Source organism: Amphiprion ocellaris, chromosome 3 (assembly GCF_022539595.1).
Source record: "Amphiprion ocellaris isolate individual 3 ecotype Okinawa chromosome 3, ASM2253959v1, whole genome shotgun sequence".
NCBI lineage: Eukaryota > Metazoa > Chordata > Actinopteri > Pomacentridae > Amphiprion > Amphiprion ocellaris.
Genome location: NC_072768.1, coordinates 30,012,411 through 30,033,939, shown reverse-complemented (window position 1 = coordinate 30,033,939; position 21,529 = coordinate 30,012,411). Strand labels below are relative to the sequence as shown.

General features: G+C 38.9%; 1 protein-coding gene across 1 annotated transcript in view; it reads left to right on the top strand.

Annotated features, from left to right (window-relative positions):
- Positions 1–13,612, top strand: part of LOC111570940 (GRAM domain-containing protein 2A) — a 30,894-nt gene extending 17,282 nt beyond the window's left edge. Inside the window, exons 4-12 of the mRNA XM_055007571.1 lie at positions 453–525; positions 3,217–3,320; positions 5,719–5,817; positions 7,701–7,772; positions 7,979–8,038; positions 9,031–9,166; positions 9,246–9,339; positions 11,229–11,330; positions 12,692–13,612. Coding sequence (XP_054863546.1) covers positions 453–525; positions 3,217–3,320; positions 5,719–5,817; positions 7,701–7,772; positions 7,979–8,038; positions 9,031–9,166; positions 9,246–9,339; positions 11,229–11,328 — 738 coding nt within the window. The 3' untranslated portion in view covers positions 11,329–11,330; positions 12,692–13,612. The remainder of the gene's footprint in view (positions 1–452; positions 526–3,216; positions 3,321–5,718; positions 5,818–7,700; positions 7,773–7,978; positions 8,039–9,030; positions 9,167–9,245; positions 9,340–11,228; positions 11,331–12,691) is intronic.
- Positions 13,613–21,529: the final 7,917 nt, after the last annotated feature.

Genomic DNA, 21,529 nt, shown 5'->3' with positions numbered 1-21,529 from the left:
AGTTTCATGGAAAACATGAAATTGCCTATATGACCTCAAACTTTTAAGCAGTAGTGTATGTACACTGTATGTAAGTGAATGAATGTATGTAAATTGTGCACATGTGCAGAGCTGCAACTAAAGCCATGTTCTTAAACTGAAGGCCAATCCCTGTTGTCTTGCTGGTTGTTCCCACATGAGGTGAAAGCGTCACACTAATACCAGGAACACACTAAATTAAACACAACTCACGACTAATCCAGTAATATATTTGGGTTTTTCGTGTGGGCATTTTTCGTAGTTCATCTTTTCAGTTGCGAGTTGATTTATAATTTATGTTGAAGCATTTTGTATTAAATTCTCACTGAATGCAAGAAGCATCTTCACTTGTAGTCTCAGACTTTTGACACCCATTGTCAATATATTTGCAGAAACAAGCAGCTAATTCTGTCTTTGATTATCTGCCTCCACAGACTGTCAGCAAATACAACTCTCAGTACCACAAACTGTTCCAGACTGTTCCTAAAGAAGAGATCCTGATGAAAGGTACAAACTAATTGGACAGGACAGATGTTTTATCCCACCTATACTGTCTATGTCACTTTGACCTGATTCAACTCATATACAGTCATGTGGAAAAAGAAAACACATTCCATGTAAATTATTGGCTTTTTTGATGTATTTGGACAAGCAAACACTGATCCACATTAAAACAGTAACTTTTAATAAAGATGGTATGCTCTGACTGGTGAAACATAAAATTGACATTTGTAGTCATTTTCATTTTTAAATGAATAAAAAAAGTATTGGTTGCATATAAAAGTATGCCTATGCCCACACCTTGAAACCCATAAAACTAGAATCATGGATTCCAAATTAGGTTCAAATAATTGGAATTTCCTTGAGGAGTGATAGGCACATGGATTAAAGTATTCTGGCACTGTGCTGGATTTCCAGTGTGCGGTGTATAGCTCTGAAAAAAAAAAGATGGGACTACATTGCCAATCGAGTCCATCTACCAATGGAATGAGGGGAATGCAGCTTTTGCTCTCAACCAAACTAATATTACTAGCCAGTGGGAAGTAGAGTGGGCTCGGGTCTTGGAAAGATGTTGAGATCCAGCTGCAGTTGAGTCCATACTGGAGTTTCATGCGGTTTCATAGAGTTTTGTACTCTGATGTCAGGAGCATGGAGAGCAGATTTTTGAAGCCAGGGACAGACGTCCTCATCAATAAAGGACTTAACAAGAAAAGCACTCAGAGAGCGCAGTACTTCACCAAGGCTCAGTCGTATAATTTCCGACGGATGAAGTATTTAATAAAAAAAAAATAACCTCGCACTGAGCACAGGTGTGTATTATGCATGTGTATGCTATTTACAGATACCGAATTGTGTGACCTAAATATGTAGCGGGTGGCGGGAATTGATAGGTCTCAGAAACACATCCACAATTAAATCAATTATTCTTTGTATGATTTCCGACAGATAAGTCCGGACAAGTCCGCAGTGGTCAAATTTCAGTAGGATCGCAATCATGTGATCGTCAGCAGGCAGCTGCCACAATGTTCACTTGTTATCATAGTTACAGTGACGCCATGCCGCTATCTTGCAATGATACAGAAATCTTTAACAAATCCATGGATCCAGACTTTAAGCCGCAACACTGTCAAAATCTAAACAGTTGGTCCTTGTGTCATTTCTGACCTTCTCTGAAAACTCCATCCAAATCTGTTTGTCCATTTTTGAGTAATGTTGCTAACAGACAGACAGACAGACAGACAAACGCCGATTGTCATATAATTCCGTCCTTGGCGGAGTAACAACAAGGTAAGCCACTGCTAATGAGGACAGTCATAGTAGGTTTGACTATTTATTGTCACATCTTCATGAACATGTTGGTTAAAAGTCTATAAAAACAATACAGAAATATTCATGATCTGCCTTCTTAACATTGCAAGGTACATAGCTGTAAATATAACAAACTGCCCTCTTCCCCTGTAGATGGCAGTTACAATGGCTACAAGCCTTGCTGTTCGCTCATACATGTACTGCAAACAAACCTGTTTGCAACTAATTTAGCAAATATGGTTTGTACAAAATTACCTCAATTGTATATTTTTAAACATGTCGCAAGTTAAATAATGAATTTTTGCCATTTCCGCTGTGATGATTCAAAGTGGATAGAAGTGGATTCATGAACCACCCGTTTCTTTGCAGAGCCAGGTAGGAACATAAACAGAAAGTGACTTAACATGAAGTGACTTAACATGAAGTGATGCCCTTATATTACACAAGTGGAAAACTAATATATGTTTCATAAATTAGATGTTAAGCAGTAGCCAAGTTTAGCACTTTTCATTTTTCAACAAGAAAAAATTAGCAACAAATAAAGACACAATGTGAAGGTTTAAGACAGTGCCTCAAAGGCAACACAATTATTAATACAAGGAAACACTACTTATCAACTTGGAAACAAATTATTATTATTACATTTGAGTGGTATTACACAGCTCACTTCTGTTATAGACTGTATATGAAAGTTTTTTGTGATTTCTCTTTTTTTTTTTTAGAATTTCTCTGTCAACTAAAGGCATGCAAACTATGCATGCAAAGCATAGCTGCTAAGCATAGCTGTTTGCAGTTATCTAATGCTGCTTTCACGTGCACTTGGAGAACATATAGTTGCATTCACTAAAATTTGGATATTGGTGTTTCACTGAATGAACTTGACCAGTCAGATCTGAGATGGCCTCAGGTGTGTCAAATGAGATTTTAGAAGTGGCTGTGGTCATCCCTAGCCCTCCTAGCCAATCTTCTGAGCCCATGGCTGATTTTAAAGGAAGAAGTACATCTAAGATAACCCTCATACATCTGTAAATACATTGTATCTATTCCATTTAATATTTATTCATCTCTTCATTGAAGAAGTGCATCACCAAATTAAATTTACTTGTAGTATTGTTCATGTGTAAAAATTTTATCGATAGGTACTCTATCAAAGAAGATGAGATGTTAGCTTGTCAAAACATCAAAAAAGCCCAAATGTCTTTGCTTACTTTTTTATGGCTGTAAAAAAGTATACACATATATATACTGGACACATTTACTATATGATCATCATTTAAATTACATCATACATGCATTAAACATTAAACAATGCCATCTTTGATGCATTTCTGACTGTCCTGGCTGTTGTTATTGTGAAACTCTCTCTACTTTCTTGCGCTCCCTCTGCAGTGTACTCCTGTGCATTGCTGAGAGACATCCTGCTGCAGGGACGACTCTACATATCCAGGAACTGGCTGTGTTTCTATGCAAATCTGTTTGGTAAAGACATCAAGGTGAGTTGAAGAGCACGTATGATGCACATGTAAAGGATTATAATATTGAATATGTTTATTATTATTACACAACTGGACAAAATTGTTGGAACCCCTCAGTTAATAAAAGAAAAACCCACAATGGTCATAGAAATAATTTGAATCTGACAAAAGTAATAATAAATAAAAATTCTATGAAAATTATCCAATGAAAATCAGACATTGCTTTTGAACTGTGGTTTAACAGAATTATTTCAAAAAATAAACTCATGATGAGCAGCTGTAACTATTAGCTTCATCAGAGAGGAAAGTTATGAACCTAATCTTAAATGTACAGAAAACGTCTGCCTCCCTAACCCAAACTGCAGTCCGATTGGGGCTTTTCCTTTTCAGGGTGAAATCCAATATCCTGAAAGTAGTCCAATGAGACCCAACTCTAGCAATGTCCAGCAAAGACCTCTATTTAAACTGTCTCTTTGCCTTTTTACGTACCATTCTGACTTTCCCATAGACACACGTTTTACACACATGCTTCTCCCTCCCTACACACACTTTTTTGAAGTTTAGCACACATACTCTTATAGCTCAGTAAAATGCTCCATAGTTTCCAGTACTCACTTTGTGCTCTATGATCGTTTGTCTGCTGATTTCCAAAATTCCACAGTCTCACCTTGCCGGTTGCATTCATTGTGCTTAATTACTATTATCTGTAAGGTCACTGTTGTCATCAGCCTTGCAGCCATCATCTGCCTCAAAAGTACTTTGGCTTCCTTCCTTATTTGTTGATTTATTGGGTGTCATATACCAGGATGTTGTAAAGTTATAGTTGGGTATGAGCATCCAGCCAATTACCCATTAATTTTGATCAGTTGAATTCATTCTGTTCAGTTCAGCTGAATTTGCACTCACTTCCAAAAATATTGGAACAGTGAGGCCAATTAAAGACCAAAGCAGCAGACGTCCAATGGGTAGACCAAGGAAAACAGCATCAGTTGACGACATTGTGAAAGCTTTAAAAATAGACCCTCAAACAACTGTCAGTGATATCAGCAACAAGCTCCAGAGGGCAAGGATGAAGGTATCATAATCTACTGTTTGCAGAAGACTTCATGAGCAAAAGTACAGAGGCTACACTAGAAGGTCCAAACCACACATTAGCAAGAAGAATAGGAAGGCTAGTCTGGAATTTGCCAAAAAAAAAAAAAAAAGTGCAGAGCCTCAAAAATGCTGGGACCAAGTTTTGTGGACTAATGACACAAAGATGAACCTTTACCAAAGTGATGGAGAGGCTTAAGTTTGGAGAAAGAAAGGATCTGCTCATGATCCAAAATATACAAGCTCATCTGGGAAACACAATGGAGGTAAAGTCATGGCTTGGGCTTGCATGGTGTCTTCTGGGATGGGCTCATTAATCTGCATTGATGATGGAACATATGGTGGCAGCAGCAAAATAAACTCAGAAGTCTCCAGAAACATTTTGTCTGCCAGTCTTCTGTCAGAAGACTAAAGGGAGTAACCACCCAAAAACAAACAACAACTGAAAGAGGCTACAGTGAAAGCCTGGAAAAACATCACAAAAGAAGAATGCAAAAGTTTGGTGATATCAGTGGGTCACAGGCTTGATGCAGTTATTGCAAGCAAAGGATTTGCAACTAAATTATAAGTCTTATTCATTTTAATCTATTTTAAGTCTGTCTGTTCCAATACTTTTCCTCACCTAAAAATTTGGTTCTCCATTACATATAGTGCTATTTTCTAAGTTGTGTATCAGATCCAGATGTAAATACCTGGAAATAAAAGCTGAAATGCTGATCTCTTGTGTCATATTCATCTTTAGATGTTAAACCCAAATGATTTCAGTCTACAACAAAAATGGAAATAGGTAAAGGAATTGGCCTCACTGTTCCAATACTTTTGGAGGGGAGTGTATAACAATGGAAATAAAATGACCAGCATTGGAATACTGGACAGATGCTGCAAGTATCCCATCACTCAGGAGCAGCACCAGTGAGATATAGGAGAAGTTAGGCCTTGAGTCACTCCACAGTGCCCAAAACCTTCAAGTGACACAATAATGGGCATTGAGGTCAACTGAAAGCATTGTAAAAAGACATTTAGACCCAATCAATATATATCCATAACTGATCACTGTATGACTCTACTGAAGACATTTTTTTGTTTGGACTAGACATTTGTTCAATCTGTTATTCTGATGGCTCAGTGTACAAGTTAAAGGAGATATCCAAATAGCATCACTACTTGTCAGTCAGTCACAGTAGAGCTCAACTGTTGTCATTTACTTTTTGTAAAATAGTGCTTCTCATGTTGTGCCTTGCTCAAGAATGGTTCAAAATCAAGTTTCTAAGGTTGGCATTTTCTCTAACTTCAAATTAGTCAGTATTTCTTTTTACTGACTCAGGTCTGTATACCTCTGGTGTCAGTTCGGCTGGTGAAGAAGCATAAGACAGCTGGCCTGGTGCCAAATGGTCTGGCCATCACCACAGACACAGGACAGAAGGTATGCTGTTACAAAGCCTACAAGCACATAAAATATTTGGAACTAAGTTCACCAACAACAGCAGAAAAATGTTGCCACTACAATATTTGTCATTCATAACAACCCTGTAATACAGTGAATCAATAACAGTGCACACATTTCTGAAGTAAGGGACATTTTACATGCCTTTGATATTTTCAATTGACACTTTTTTAGAGGTGTCACATTAAATGACAAAATCCATAAGCCAAAAGTATTACAGTAAACACCAGAGATCACACAAAAGACTGTATGTAACATTATAGACTGCAGCCTTACTCTGCAAGACGTGCATTGATACATATCTGTGGCCGTTTATAGGTGGCAAATCCCAATGCCTGCAAGTATTATGTGGTAGACTGTGTACAAACCATGACACCTCAGGATTGAACAGTCTTTCAAAAAATATCCATTGACCGAGATAAAAAGCTGTAGTGTTCGATAGATATGGCTTTAAAATAAAGAAAACAAAACACTGGCCCATGACCCTGTAAGTCTGTAATTGTCAGTAATTACCCATGGTCTTTTTGTCTGACAACTCATCTACAAAAATGTACATAATGAAGTTACAATTAATCATGTGGCATGGTGTGTTACACTAACTCTACCCCTGTGAACCATTATATGTTGTTTCCCACTTTGCACCCCCAGCATTAAAGTAATACTAATGCCACTATTTGGTAGGATGGTTCTAGCCGTTACCTATCAATAAGACAGACTGGCAATATTTGCTGGGTTTACCATTGTCAAGTTAGCTAATATAAGCTCTAATATAAGCTTTTGCTACACTAACAATCATATGAAACAATCATTTCAAAAGCATCATTGTCCTGCTGAAAGGTCCACTACTGGTTCTACTAAAACTTCAGACAGCTTTACATCATCTTTTAAGTACTTTTGATAGTATGCATTCTATAAATTCATATGAATCTCATTTCAAATAAAACTAATATTTCATCCAAAATACTGGTATAAAATTCTTCTCCTGAAAAGCTGTATTTGATCTTCATAAAACATGTTTACTGCTACTGTGGCTTTGATCTGTCAGTCAAGAGCACAGTGTTCCACAACACTTCATCTTGGTCTTTATGGCCATTTTGAAATATTTTTAGACAGCAACAACTTTCTCATAGTGCATGTAGGTCAAATGTATGCAGTCTCTTTCTTAATGTAAATGAAACAGATTGTAGATACAACCTTATAGTTGCAAGAGTTACCTTCAGATTTTATTTTTTGGTTATCTAACACTCTTTCTGAATCTTTTGCCAGACTTTAAATCTTGGTAGAATGACATCACACAACACTTCAATAGTGAAGAGAACACCAGACCCTAGATATTAACGGTTCAAACAACACAGGCTACACCTGCGTCTTTTTGGATTTATTGGGTTCGAAAATGTACAAATCTTAGTTTTTCCATATGACCAATCTGTTATTTCTTTTATGTAAGTTATAAAAACATTTCTGTTACTTGTTTGAGTACATTACTTTTATTAATCTGCACTATTTCAAAGAGGATCAAATGTTTGATAGTCCAAATATAGAATGTCAAAAAAAGCCAACAATTTCCATAGAATATACTAAAAAAAACCTGATTATATAACACACGCATATACATATGTATTACATATTTTACTTTTTTATTTCTTTGGCATTGAAATGTCAAGTCACATGTGTTGATGGAATAGCATCTGAGGAATAAGCATATGACAGTGAACCAGGTGTGGCATACTATCAGACTTTTTAATTTATTTATTTATTTTTATCTTACACACTTCTTTAGCTTTACTCCATCTTTACTACATGCTGCTTTTATAGGGCAGAGTGGACTCTGACCAGCGTCCTGTCTTTTTGTCTGTCTTCAGTATGTGTTTGTGTCCCTGCTGTCTAGAGACAGCGTCTATGATGTTCTTAGGAGGATCTGCACTCACCTCCAGGTTTGAAGGACATCTTTATTTTTCAGATCAATTGATGACGAGAAGGTTTTGCAATAATTTAGGAATTTAGTCAACCTGTCTGAACCTTGTTTGAAAAATTTCAATTGCTGAAATGGCATAGACAGATGCCAATAGTTCCTGTTTATCCCAAAATACATAGCCAACATATCATTTTCTCCCTGACCTGACCGTTTCTCTGTTTTAAGGTGAATGGGAAGAGTCTCAGTCTGAAGCAGTTCCTGGAGGAGCCCAGCTCTCTAGCTATGGTAAAAGTTACATTCATAAAGTACATATATTGAAGGGAAAATTCAGCAGCATTGCAGCATAAATAAAAATGTTAGGGCCTGACCAATATGGATTTTTTGAGGCTGATGCCGATTCTGGTATTTGGCAGAAAAAATTCTGAAAACAGATTAATCAGCTGATTAATTTAAATAATATATAATGAATGAAATAACTTCTTTTTTGGTCCCTTAACACTTACAACAACAAAGATATGAATTACAGGCAGAACATTTTACTGTTTTACAATACTTTGTCCTTTGGTATTCATTTAACTTTACAACAGAGAGGAATTTTCAAGTACAAAAACATGCAACAAAACAGGGCTATAATCGGCCAATTTAATTGGATGGCCGATAAATCAGTCGGGCCTTACTGTTTACCATCTTCTATTTCCAGTGGCTTGGTTCTGCCACTACCAGATCAACTGCCCATTTGCGCATGCGCAACGGTAAATCTACTTGAACAAACTGCCTGCAATGCATTGCCAGAGATGTTTCAGGGATTTTGAGTCATTCTGTGCTGCAGATGCATTAATTGCATTAAAAAACATTCATCAGATTAATCACGACGATGGATTAATCCATTTGTGGGGGGGAAAGAAGGAACATCCCTCATCTCTGAGGACTTTTCTGTCTTCCTGGTGGTTCATAGTCTCTGGAGCCCATAGATGTGAGGTCCACAGTTGGACCCCTTTTGCTAATGTAGTGTCTTGCTTGGTAGGTTTCAGGACAAATCTGAAGAGTTTTGATGTACTAACTGTTCACAAGGCAAACAAGGAGAGGTGATACATCAAGTATTGTTTAATGAAAACTGAAGAGAAACTGCCCTTAAATATTCTTTGTTTAGATGTTTAGCTTACACTTAGTAAGACATTGTAGCTCAGTATAATGGTCTTAGCTGTTGTGACTAAAATTACAAAAATCGTGGTCAGCCATTGAGGTGTTTTAATAAAATGACTCTGTATCTCTGTCAGGATGAGTATCCAGAGTTGTTGAAATGGAGGAGGAAACCATCCCTCCCTGCTGTCTCTTCTTCCCTCCCAGACTTGCTTGGAAACTCGTCCCCGAGCCTCGCCACGGACACGCCCTTCAGCAGTCAAACACTGACCAGTAGGCCTTTCCACCTGTCAAGCTGCAGTCACGGGAAAGCCCTCGGGAAAAACTAAACTGTGTCTTCTTGTCTGTGCAGACAGCAGTCTGGAAACGGACAAGAGCATGCTGACAGAACCAGTACCTGAACTGGGACAGATGGAGTACCAGCTACTGAAACTATTCATTTTACTGTGAGTCCTACATTGCCTAGAAAATACCCACAGAATCCAGAAAACATCTAACTCAAAAGTACTCAAAATATACTTCCAGAAATACTAAATACCTCATCAAAATGACTTCCAGAAGACACCCAAAAACACACAGGCACAAAAAAAAAAAATCAGAAGCGGAGTGTGGTTGTAACATCTGAGGTGTGTTTACAGTGTTCTATAATGTTGGTATGTTTCTGGATGAGCAGTGTATTTGTACAGCCACATGTAGTAATGAATACTATAGCTGTTTTAATGACTTGGTTGTCCATAATGTCAAAACAAATACAGAGTATAGAATGTTTTCTCATCTCCATGGAGCATTTTATTTGTCCAGATTTTGACAATATGACATAGATGCAAGAAGACAAGAACACTGCCCTACAGACTTCTTTCATCTACGTTATATTGTCAAAATCAGGAACATCCTGTCTCAGAGTGATGCTGAGAAACTAGTCCATGCATCTGGAGGTTTTTAAGAGAATTATTGGGACATCCCAATAACAAGGAATTACAATAGTTCAGCCTAGAAATTATAAATGCATGGACTAGTTTTTCAGCATCACTCTGTGACAGGGTGTTCCTGATTTTGACAATATTACGTAGATGAAAGAAGACTGCCCTACAGACTTGCTTTATGTATGAGTTAAAAGACAGATACTAGTCAAGAATGCTACTACTAATTATAATAACCAAGGTTCCAAACTCTCGTTTTGTCTGAATTTTGAAAAAGAAAAAAATGACAAACCATCCTGGCCTTTATGTCCTTCAGACCTGCCTGGAATTTGACTAACTGATCAGTTTTAGGTTTTAGGAAGCATATGGAACTCCATAACTAAATCTGTATATCATAACTAATTTGTCAGAAGTAACTTTAATTTAATTAATGAAATATATTTTAGGCACTCTGGCTTTCTCCCACAGTCAAAAAACAAACTGAGGTTAATTGGTGATTCTAAATTGTCCATAGATGTGAATGTGACTGGGATTGTTTGTCTCTATAGACTGGTGACCTGTCCAGGTGTCCCCTGTCTTCACCCTAAGTCAGCTGGGATAGACTCCAGCCCCATGTGACCCTAATGAGGATTAAGTGATGTATAGATAATGGATGGATGGATATTTTAGGCATGTCACTGTATTGAGTATTTAAAAAAAAAATCTGATCTGAATACTTTCTTCATCTCCTTTAAACACATACCATTGCCTAATGCCAGTATATATATATTGCAGAAAACATCAGTGAAAGCATTCAGATAGATTTTTTTTTAGCTGACAAGGTCAAAAGTACACTGAAGTGTTTGCTTCATATTTTATGTTTGTGTGGTCTGTTAAGGTCAAAGATCATTCAAAACACAGCTGGAGGGATATTTGCTATTTGAGTTTGTCATTAAGACAGCACTTGCCTCTAGATTTGGTGCAGTTTCACCTGGGACTTACTGTTGCCTGGAAGGAGCTCAGATTAGATGAAAGGAATGTCCACTGTACACTGAACGCTGACACACGTCTGTGCCTCTTTTTAGGAAAGTATATGATAGCTCCCTGTGCATAGAAATGGGTATTCACTGTATTGATAAAACATGAAACCTAGAGTATTTGTGTTGTCTGATATAAAGGTTATTTTAAACAGATATCAGAATTATCATTCTCCTCATTCACCTTTGCTGAGCAAACATTTTTGTCTTGAAATAATGTGCATTGTGCTGAGATTATTTGTAAGCATTTAACATTATACAGATTTCATTATTTTAAGTAAATTACAGCAACAAACTACGATGTCAGATTGGGTTGATAGTTTCTGTAGAGTGTTGAGACTTTGGATGTAATCTGTGGTTATTTATTCAGAGTGATGTCATTACATCTGTGTCTTTCAGTGTCTTCCTACTGGTTCTGTCGTCCTGCTATCTAGCCTTCAGAGTTTGCCGTCTGGAGCAACAACTCAGCTTCCTGAACAGCAAGTCAACACTGAGATAGAGGTACACAAATATGAGTTAACTACTCACCTTGCTGCAGTTCTGTACCTGGGTACTAGCACTGTGTGGCTGCTGGTATAATAGAACACAACGACACATCCGGACAAAGTGGAGGAGTTCATGCTCATTGATGCCAAAACTTACAACTTACAACAAGACTTTAGGAAGCTGCAACTCTTTCTCTACACAGAGAAAGCTGTTAAAGTTGCAGTAGGTGCCAGGGGAACTGAAGTGCCCACCTCCTAAATTTTAACAATGCAGTTTGTTAACCTACACTTCAAACATTGAACTTCTGACAGTCAGGGGTTTTAAAACAGAGGTGATAACAAATATAAGTTGAAATAAGGGAGATTTATCAAATGTGTTTGCCTACGTGCTGAAAGTCCTGAGATGCACTCTTAAAATTTTAAACCACTCTTTTTATTTTTGTTTGTGAACCTACTAAACAATGAAATACAGCTTGTTAATTAGTGAGCTTGGGCAAGTGAGTATGCAAGTTGTGTTACTTTAGACAGAGTCACACTAGAAGCTGTTTCTACCCGTGTCTAGTCTTTGGAAACATTATGACTCTAGGTCTGTAATTAATGCATAGACATGAAACTGATATCCCCTTAACCTTAAACAAAAAATCGTAACCCTCAACAGTCCCTTGAAGGAGTAGGGTCTAAATGAAGATATTTTTATGTTCCATAAATCAAAATCGGTCCTTGCGAAAGTAGAAATAAAAGACTGCATACATAAAGTACCAATGTTAACATTGGTATATAAATGGTAAATTATGTATGATTTAATGACAAATTTTATATATATCAGTTTAAAATTTAAATGAACAAACTGGCAAAGTAGAACAACTTGCTTACCAAAGGTACATAATAAAGTAAACAGGTTTTTGTTTTCTGGGCTGTATTTCCTGTTGAGCTGCAGTGTAAGGAGGGTAACAAAAACAAGGAATTTCACACTACTGTAGGAAGATATTCACTACACACTTCAAGCAAAATGTATTTCAATATACATATGGACATTTGACTGTTGTTGTCACATGGAGTTTTGCACCCAACGCTTAAAGGCAGGCCAGAGGTGACGATTTATTTAATTAATAAGTACAATTTACATGAACATTTTTAATATGTATCATTTCAGACTTACTGAAAAGAAAATTTAAGTTACCATCTTTAGAAACCCTATTCAACATGCAGTTACTCAGCAGCTATGGAAAAAGAAAACACGGCCATTTGGAAGTCTTCTAAATATAGAAGTTTCTTTATAAACATAAAAAAAACTTGTGTTTTGTTTAGTGGTCTCATGGGAACCTGCAAATGTTGACTTTACAGAAATTTACATCCTGTTTTTCAATGATTTTCCAGGTTTGGGGAGGTGCCCTTCTGGTTGGCCAATCACAGGACAGGGACCTGATGCTGAAAACAATCAGGAGACGAAGAGAACATCTGCACTGATATAGGATTCCCATTGTAATGTGGTGGTGAGAAGAGATGCTCTCAGGAGACAGGCCACTGTCCAGTTTCCATAGAAAAGACTGAATATTCAGCACAAACAGTATATTAACCTTTGACCATTGCAAAGTCAAATGAAGGTCAGAGGTCTGGAGAAAAATAATGCTATAAAATTTCAGTTAGGGGTTACATGAAGAAACAGGAGAGACAGACTAAATTCACAGATTAACAGAGCTGGTTGGAACAACCTACCATCTGAATGCCTTGAAACACGTGCACCTTAGGAGAGCTGGTGATGTTTAAAGATATGTGGTCACAACAAATAACGATTTGATTTAGTTGTTCTCTTTTCTTTACTTTACTTTATAGGAGGAAGTTAACTGATAAAATGAAAACAATTAATAGCAATATTTTTGAAAGCATCTTTACTTTTGCTACCTAAAACTTTTGCACATTACTAAAAACGAGCTATATGTACACAGATCTCTCCCAGATAGAGAAAAACTTTCTGAGTCACATAAACATGTGCTAACACACAATTTGAATTTAACAGTATTTAGTCCAATCTTGTGACAGTAGGTTAAGTAGTTGTTTTCATATGTTTTCATAAAATGTTCAATGTAATTCAATAATAGCTGAATTTGTGTTTACTCTCGTTTTCTTCCCACAAACCATTATGTCTGTATTCAGCCCAAAATTGTTGTATGCACAGTGACAGTGCCACAAGGGCAAGTGGTGCCGTAGATGGTTGTCGACGTTGATCGACTTTACAATTGCTACAGATTTCTTTCTTTGTCAATTCTTTGCTAAATAAAATAAAATCTTTGGACTGCAGCTTTATGACTTGAATTATTTTCATCATGATAAAATTTGTATTCTTGTTTTTCCTTCAATACTGCATTTCTTGGTTAATGAACACATTTGTAGATATTCTAGCTTTAACATGACCAAATTTTATTTTCTTGACTCAAACAGCTGTGTGGGTAAAAAGTTGTAGAAGTTACAGTTGAAATGTTAGTTGAGGACAGAGCATTGTAATGAATGTCTGTCTCTGAAAAACAGCAGACATGAGCAAGCAAGTAAAGTCATTGCTCAGGTGAGGCACAAGTAATGTACAAAATTTTGCTCTTTAAAGGAATATTTTCTGTCTGTGCTTCTGTCTGTTGGCTCTTTCCTCCCGCATGGTAGTGGATGATTTTTAAAAAAACTTTTTCACCATCCAAATGCTGGGTTTATCATGAAATTTGGTTTCAGAATATATTCACGCTAAGAAAAACTCGGAGCAGCTGGTGATTTTTTACTCTAGAGGAACTGCTGGCTGCCCTGACAGCTGAGTGATGGTCGAGTGCTGGGCGAATAACAACAGGACTCACTCTGCCTTGACTTAGAGTCCACAGCAGGCCAAATTAGAATTGGCATGCAGTTTAAGGGGAAAGGAAATCAGTCTCTCCAGAGAACAATCTAGATAATTTCCCCTCCATTCACACAGACAGAAAGAATATTGAGTGAGTTATACACTCTCTCACAGCCATTGAGCCTTTTGTTGCTTTTTATCAGAGCAGTCTCAGGACATCTGCTTCTACTGAGCTGTTTTCTTTGCTCTTCCATCTGTCTGATTGTCTCTGCAGTTCAGCAGCCAAGTTTTGGATTAATCAAGGTTTACAGCTCCTCAAACGCAAACAATAATTGCCTGTGTCTGTGTGGAATGCCTAGAATGGTTATACAGGTGGTGAATTACTCATCAGCAAATCTAAATGATGTATGTTCAGGTGTTTTGGCCCAGATGTTACAAAAAACCTCTGATCATACAGTAACACCTTACTGATACTTCATTTTGGGGAGGCTAACGGTATACTGATTGCACAATAACAGCTTAAGGTGATTCATGCTCTCCACATATGCACGTCCATTGGATGTAAATTCCATCATCAACCCAAGTCTGTGAGGGTCCATGACATCCCTCCTGCAGATGTCTGCATGCAGCCTAGAATTTGTGACCATGTGAAGTGCACAGTGCATCCAGAAAGTATTCATACCGCTTCACTTTTTCCCCATTTTGTTATGTTACAGCATTATTCCAAAATGCATTAAATACTTTTATTTTCCCCTCAAACATCTACACACAATACCCTAATGACAAAATTAAAAAATTATTTTAGACAATTTTACAAATTTATTAAACATTAAATACTCAAATATCACATGTAGGTTTTCATCAAGTAACTCTGTACTTTGCTGCCTTCATCTTTCCTTCAATCCTAACTAGTCTCCCAGTTCCTGCTGCTGAAGAACATCCCCACAGCATGATGCTGCCGCCACATTTGGCATTCAGGTCAACCAGAGAAGTTTGTTTCTCATGGTCTGAGAGTCCTTTAGGTGCCTAATGGCAAACTCCAAGCCGGCTGTCATGTGCTTTGTATTGAGGAATGGCTTCCATCTGGCCACTCTACCATAAAGTCTGATTGGTGGAGTGCTGCAGAGATGGTTGTCCTTCTGGAAGGTTCCCCCATCTTCACAGAGGAATGCTGGAGCTCTGTCAGAGTGACCATTGGGTCCTTGGTCACATCCCTGACCAAGGCCCTTCTCCTCCAATTTCTTATTTTGGCCAGGGGTCCAGCTCTAGGAAGAGTCCTGGTGGTTCCAAACGTCTTCTGTTTACAAATGATGGAGACCACTGTGCTCTTTGGGACCTTCAATGCTGCAGAAATGTTTCTGTACATTTCCCCAGATCTCTGCCTCCAATCCTGTCTCGGAGGTCTACAGATAATTCCTTTGACTGGCTTAGTTTGTGTTCTGACATGAACTGTCAACTGTAGGACCTCATATAGACAGGTGTGTGCTTTTCCAAATTATGTCCAATCAATTGAATTTAACACAGGTGGACTCCAATCAATTTGGAGAAACATTTCAAAGACGATCAGTGGAAACAGGGTGCATCTAAGCTCAGTTTTGAGTTTTATAGCAAAGGGTGTGAACACTTATGTATATGTGATATGTGTGTTTCACTTCTAATAAATTTGCAAAATTGTCTGAAAACCATTTTTCACTTTTTCATTATGGGATATTGTGTGTAGAATTTTGAGAAAAATCTTTTTTAATCCGTTTTGGAATAAGGCTGCAAAAAAACAAAATGCGGAAAAAATTGAAGTGGTATGAATACTTTCTGGATGTACTGTACATACACTGTACATACTGCTAGCGTACCAAATGCATATTTGCTGCACCTCCAGTCACCAGTCAGTCAAGCTCCTGAAGTCTGCAGATGTGCACTCATTTCTGGTATGGATGAGTCTGTTTACAGATGGGGATTGACCATCTGCTGACCTGATTCAGTGTAGTATCTGATCTGAGTTCTGATAGTTGTTTATCACAATGGAATCTGAGTGAGACATAAGGAGCTCATTACATTGGAATATGCTTTTCAGTCCGAGAAACTTAATGCGATATTGACTTTGGGGTTCCCTGTCTAGCTAGAGATGAATGTCGCCCTTTGGGAAATGCAGAGCCGAGGAGAGTGGTCTTGTTTTTAACTAAGGGTCTTCAATAACAACTAGATGTTGTAATTTCTTTGCCAGAGGGTATAAGACCAACCTGACTTCTTTGTTCGATGGGAGATCCATATTGGCTGTGAGACCCTCCATCAGGCGACCATGGTGCCTGATCAAATGCTGTCTTTTTATAATAAAATCATATTATTAAGCAACAGTGTCAACGGACGTTTTCTTCAACATCTGCACATCTCTGATGTCTAAGAGAAACCACGACAACAGGCAGAACAACTTGGAGCTCAATGCTCTAAAGACTGTGGAGATGACAGTAGACTTCAAGAATGACCCATCGTAAAAGATGTAGCATGTCCCAATATATAGTATTCCAAATACATAATGCCAAAAATACCAGCACTTCCAGTTACATCTGGTGCAATATGCAATACAGTGTGATTTTCTAGCCATTCTAACCAACAATTTTCTGTGCATTTAAGTGACAAAGTATGTCCCAGTTCTACGCATATGGCAGGAAGCAGTATGTACTATGTGTGGGCAGCTGTAGTACATAATTAAAGTAAAAAGAAATGAAAGCTTGAACTTCTTTAATGGCATATATGGCAGATAATTGAAATCAGGTGATCCAGCCTCCCATGCATTTGTCTTCACCTCTCCCTGCCCTGCATTGACAACAACTAGTCATAACCACATCTAGAGAGAGAGAGAAAGACAGAGTTGACAACTAGGCAGGAGCAGAGGGTTGGCACTCATGTGTAGGAAAATACATTTACTGCTAAACAACAAAGTGAACAGGAAGCAGACTGTGCCTGAACATGTTAAGTGTACAACTGAATGATCCACCTCAGTAAACACATAAACTATTTACCCAAAATATTCAGGTTTAATCCAGAATTCACAACCTGGTCAGACATCACACTTTGAGAAGGAATAAATCTACAAATATTTCTAAAAGTTTTACATTTACATAAAATACTTACAGTACAATTATAACAACATTTTTATCAAACAGAAAAAAAACTTTAATTGACTGGCAGGACTGAGTGAAAAAGCTAAACTAGTTTAATATTCCTTCTGCACCTTCACATAGTGCTCCTCTAAGGTGTAAGAATATTTGTTTTTTCTAGCATCTCCGGTAAATAATAAATGGCATATACAGTGTCTGTGTGATTATTTCACATTAGTCTGCAGTGGCTAATACAATATCTGTGTAACTGGATAGAAGTAAGTTTAAGTAGTAGTTTAATTAGTTTACCTGCGAGCAGCATGATCAGGTCAGGCAAATCATTTTTTATTGCTTGTTACTAGTGCCACTCCAAGCTTGCGAGCAAACAATTAAGATTGTATCTCAACACAATAGATACCACATAAGCATTTATTAACATGGATAACTGGAGGGTTTCAGAAATACATTATCACTGAGATGTGCAAACAGGCAGGGGGTGTAATGCAATCAGACTGCTTTCACTCGCGTTAGCTGGCTGGCTAGCTAGCAAGCTGCTCACTGCCAGTTAAGCCACCACTCCTGTTACCGAGCCGGAGATTTACATTAGCAGCTAACTCTGTGGATGTTCTCAGTCATCCAGGTCATGATAAGTCTCAAGCAAGCATAAGTTATGGCAACTGGACTAACCTCGTGTGAGTCGAAAACGTTTCACCTCTCATCCAAGAGGCTTCTTCAGTTCTGAAAGCCTGGTGGGGAGTACCAGATATTTATCCACCAGGAGGGTGGTGGCAAAAACAAGTGGACAAAGACCCGAAACCAACAGACTCGTTAGGTGTTAATGTGAGTCGTTAGCCTTTGATGGGCGGTCGTTACCCCTCCCAGCCCTCTAGGAGGGTGGTTGGGGGTCACCTGACTGCAAGTGGGACAGATGGCTGCACCTCCTTGGGAGGGCTCTAAGAACGGCGTTGTAAGTGGGAGACAAGTGGTGTCTGAGGCCCCCTCCTCTGTTAAAAGATGGCCGTTCTAGTTTGACATGAATGGCTTCTTTTACCCCTCTCTCAAACCACAAACAAGGTCTTTACAAACAAGGTCAGAAAAATCAGCTTAGACCCTGAGGAAACTATGGTTTCATATGACGTGACTTCGCTTTTTACTTGCATTCCCACTGGAGATGCAATACAGACAGTAAAGAGAAAACTGTTGCTTGACAACTCTCTGTCTGAGAGGACCAACCTCTCCCCCGAACAGGTGTGTGACCTCCTTAACCTTTGCCTCAGCACCACTTATTTCCAGTACAACAATGGTTTCTACAGGCAAAAACACGGCTGTGCCATGGGATCCCCTGTATCCCCCATTGTAGCTAACCTGTACATGGAAGAAATGGAGATTGTGGCACTGAGAACATTCAGTGGCCACTCCCCGAGGCACTGGTTCAGATATGTGGATGACACATGGGTCACCATCAGGAAGGGTGAGGTCGAACCTTTCACAGAACACCTCAACTCGGTGGATAAAAACATCAAGTTCACAAGAGAGGATGTCCAAGACAACTGTCTGGCGTTTCTAGATTGCGTGGTACGCATTGAAACCAATGGGGAACTCAACATTGAGGTCTACAGAAAACCCACTCACACAGACCAGTACCTCCTGTTTGATTCACACCACCCACTAGAACACAAGTTGGGGGTGATCCGTACCTTAAAGCACAGAGCACAGAACATCCCATCAGAAGCGGATGGAAAAAGAAGGGAACACAAACATATTCACTCTGCTCTTCAAACTTGTGGCTATCCAAACTGGGCTTTTATCAAAACAGCAAAAAAGCGCAAGGAGGATAAGAAAGACGAGGACCACAAAAAGAGAAACAACATTGTCATCCCCTATGTGGCAGGAATTTCAGAGAAACTCAGGAGGATCTTTAACACCCACCAGATCCCAGTACACTTCAAGCCCAGCAACACTCTGAGGCAAAAGCTGGTCCATCCCAAGGACAAAATTCCAAGGGAGAAACAGAGCAATGTGGTGTACGCAGTGCAGTGCAATGAGGAATGCTCTGACCTGTACATTGGAGAGACTAAGCAGCCATTACACAAGCGCATGGCACAACACAGGAGGGCCACGACCACAGGCCAGGACTCAGCAGTCCACCTCCACCTCAAGGAGAAGGGGCACTCCTTTGATGACCACAAGGTGCGCATTCTAGCCAGAGAGGACAGATGGTTTGAGAGAGGGGTAAAAGAAGCCATTCATGTCAAACTAGAACGGCCATCTTTGAACAGAGGAGGGGGCCTCAGACACCACTTGTCTCCCACTTACAACGCCGTTCTTAGAGCCCTCCCAAGGAGGTGCAGCCATCTGTCCCACTTGCAGTCAGGTGACCCCCAACCACCCTCCTAGAGGGCTGGGAGGGGTAACGACCGCCCATCAAAGGCTAACGACTCACATTAACACCTAACGAGTCTGTTGGTTTCGGGTCTTTGTCCACTTGTTTTTGCCACCACCCTCCTGGTGGATAAATATCTGGTACTCCCCACCAGGCTTTCAGAACTGAAGAAGCCTCTTGGATGAGAGGTGAAACGTTTTCGACTCACACGAGGTTAGTCCAGTTGCCATAACTTATGCTTGCTTGAGGATTAGCAGCTAACGTTTGCAGCCAACTTGGCCTTCTCCAACAGCAGGCATCCTCTTTCTACATCTTCACTCTCTACATCTCCTTTCACATGATATGCTATGTGTTAGCCTATGGTGCTTGTCATTCAGGTTAGCAGGTCTGTGGCGCACCTCTGAACTCAACACTATATCATCCTCAGCTTGCACAGCAGTGAAATACTTCACAACATCACTACTTGAATTCAGCAATTACTTGACCCCTGCATGCCTGTCCTCCACTACAAACCAACCATCCTATGACAACCCAGATACATCCACAGAGCCTCCCATCGTAAGTTTGTTTATTCACAGACCAGTCAATCCATTTAATCACTCTGGTCAGATGAGCATACTGTCGCACCTCAGCAAATTCTTATTGGACAATAAATCAGAATTTGTATGTCTTACTGAAACACCTCCTCAACTGGAAACCACTGGAATATTTGTCACTCAGCCTAACAATAGGAAATGGATACACCTACATCACCAAACCAATGCTTTGTAGGGCGAGGTGGTGGCATCGCTGTGATACTTAGACAGGACCTAAAGACCAGCATCTGTTCTATCATTTGAATACCTGGCTTTGCTGCATTTCCAGTTCTAAACAGCTAGTTATGACTGTGGTCTACCGCCATAACAAACCAAACTCATCAATCCTCTCCAACCTCTCTGACTTCCAGAACCTGCTCTGTTCTCTTTCCCTTTTCATCCTTCTTCTTGGTGATCTCAACATCCACACTGACACTACAGACTCCACAACAACCAAAGAAATTCATAGGAATACTGAACTGCTTCAGCTCAACTCAACTCTCCCATCCACAACTGTGGTCACAACCTGGATATGGTTGGATCTACTGGTCTCACTATACATCAGCTCTCCAGTTACTCTCCCCCACTCTTTACAACTGACTGATTGTGTGTGTGTGTGTGTGTGTGTGTGTGTGTGTGTGTGTGTGTGTGTGTGTGTGTGTGTGTGTGTGCGCACATGCACGTGCACAGAGGCTTGCATGCATGATGATATAAATCCTAAATTTAAAAATTGACTGACTCCATAAATGAATAATGAAAAGAACTGCCTACAACAATACAGTCAGACAAGTAATGTCGTAAGGATACAGACGGATAGAACAAAACCAAACCTAATCAAATCACTGAAAAAGTAGTGAGATCTGAACCTAACTAGTAGTTGTTTATGGTAAAGAGGGAGTAAACAGCTCGACCACTGAAAATACACTCAAGCTGGGCAATTTTGCAGTGAAAGTACACAGTTGATATCTTATGTAATTGAGCCTTAAAAAATACAAAAGCTATATATTTGTCAGGTGTTTTAAAGGTGTACACATGTGGACAAAATTGTTGGTACCCCTTGGTTAATGAAAGAAATACCCACAATGATCGCAGAAATAATTTCAATGTGATAAAAGTAATAATAAATAAAAATTCTATCAAAATTAACCAATGAAAATCAGACATTGCTTTTGAACCGTGGTTTAACAGCATTATTTTAAAAAATAAACTCATGAAACAGGCCTGGACAAAAATGATGGTACCACCTAGAAAAGACTAAAAATAATGTGACCATAGGGACATGTTCAATCAAGGTGTGTCCTCTAATTAGCATCACAGGTGTCTACAAACTTGTAATCAGTCAGT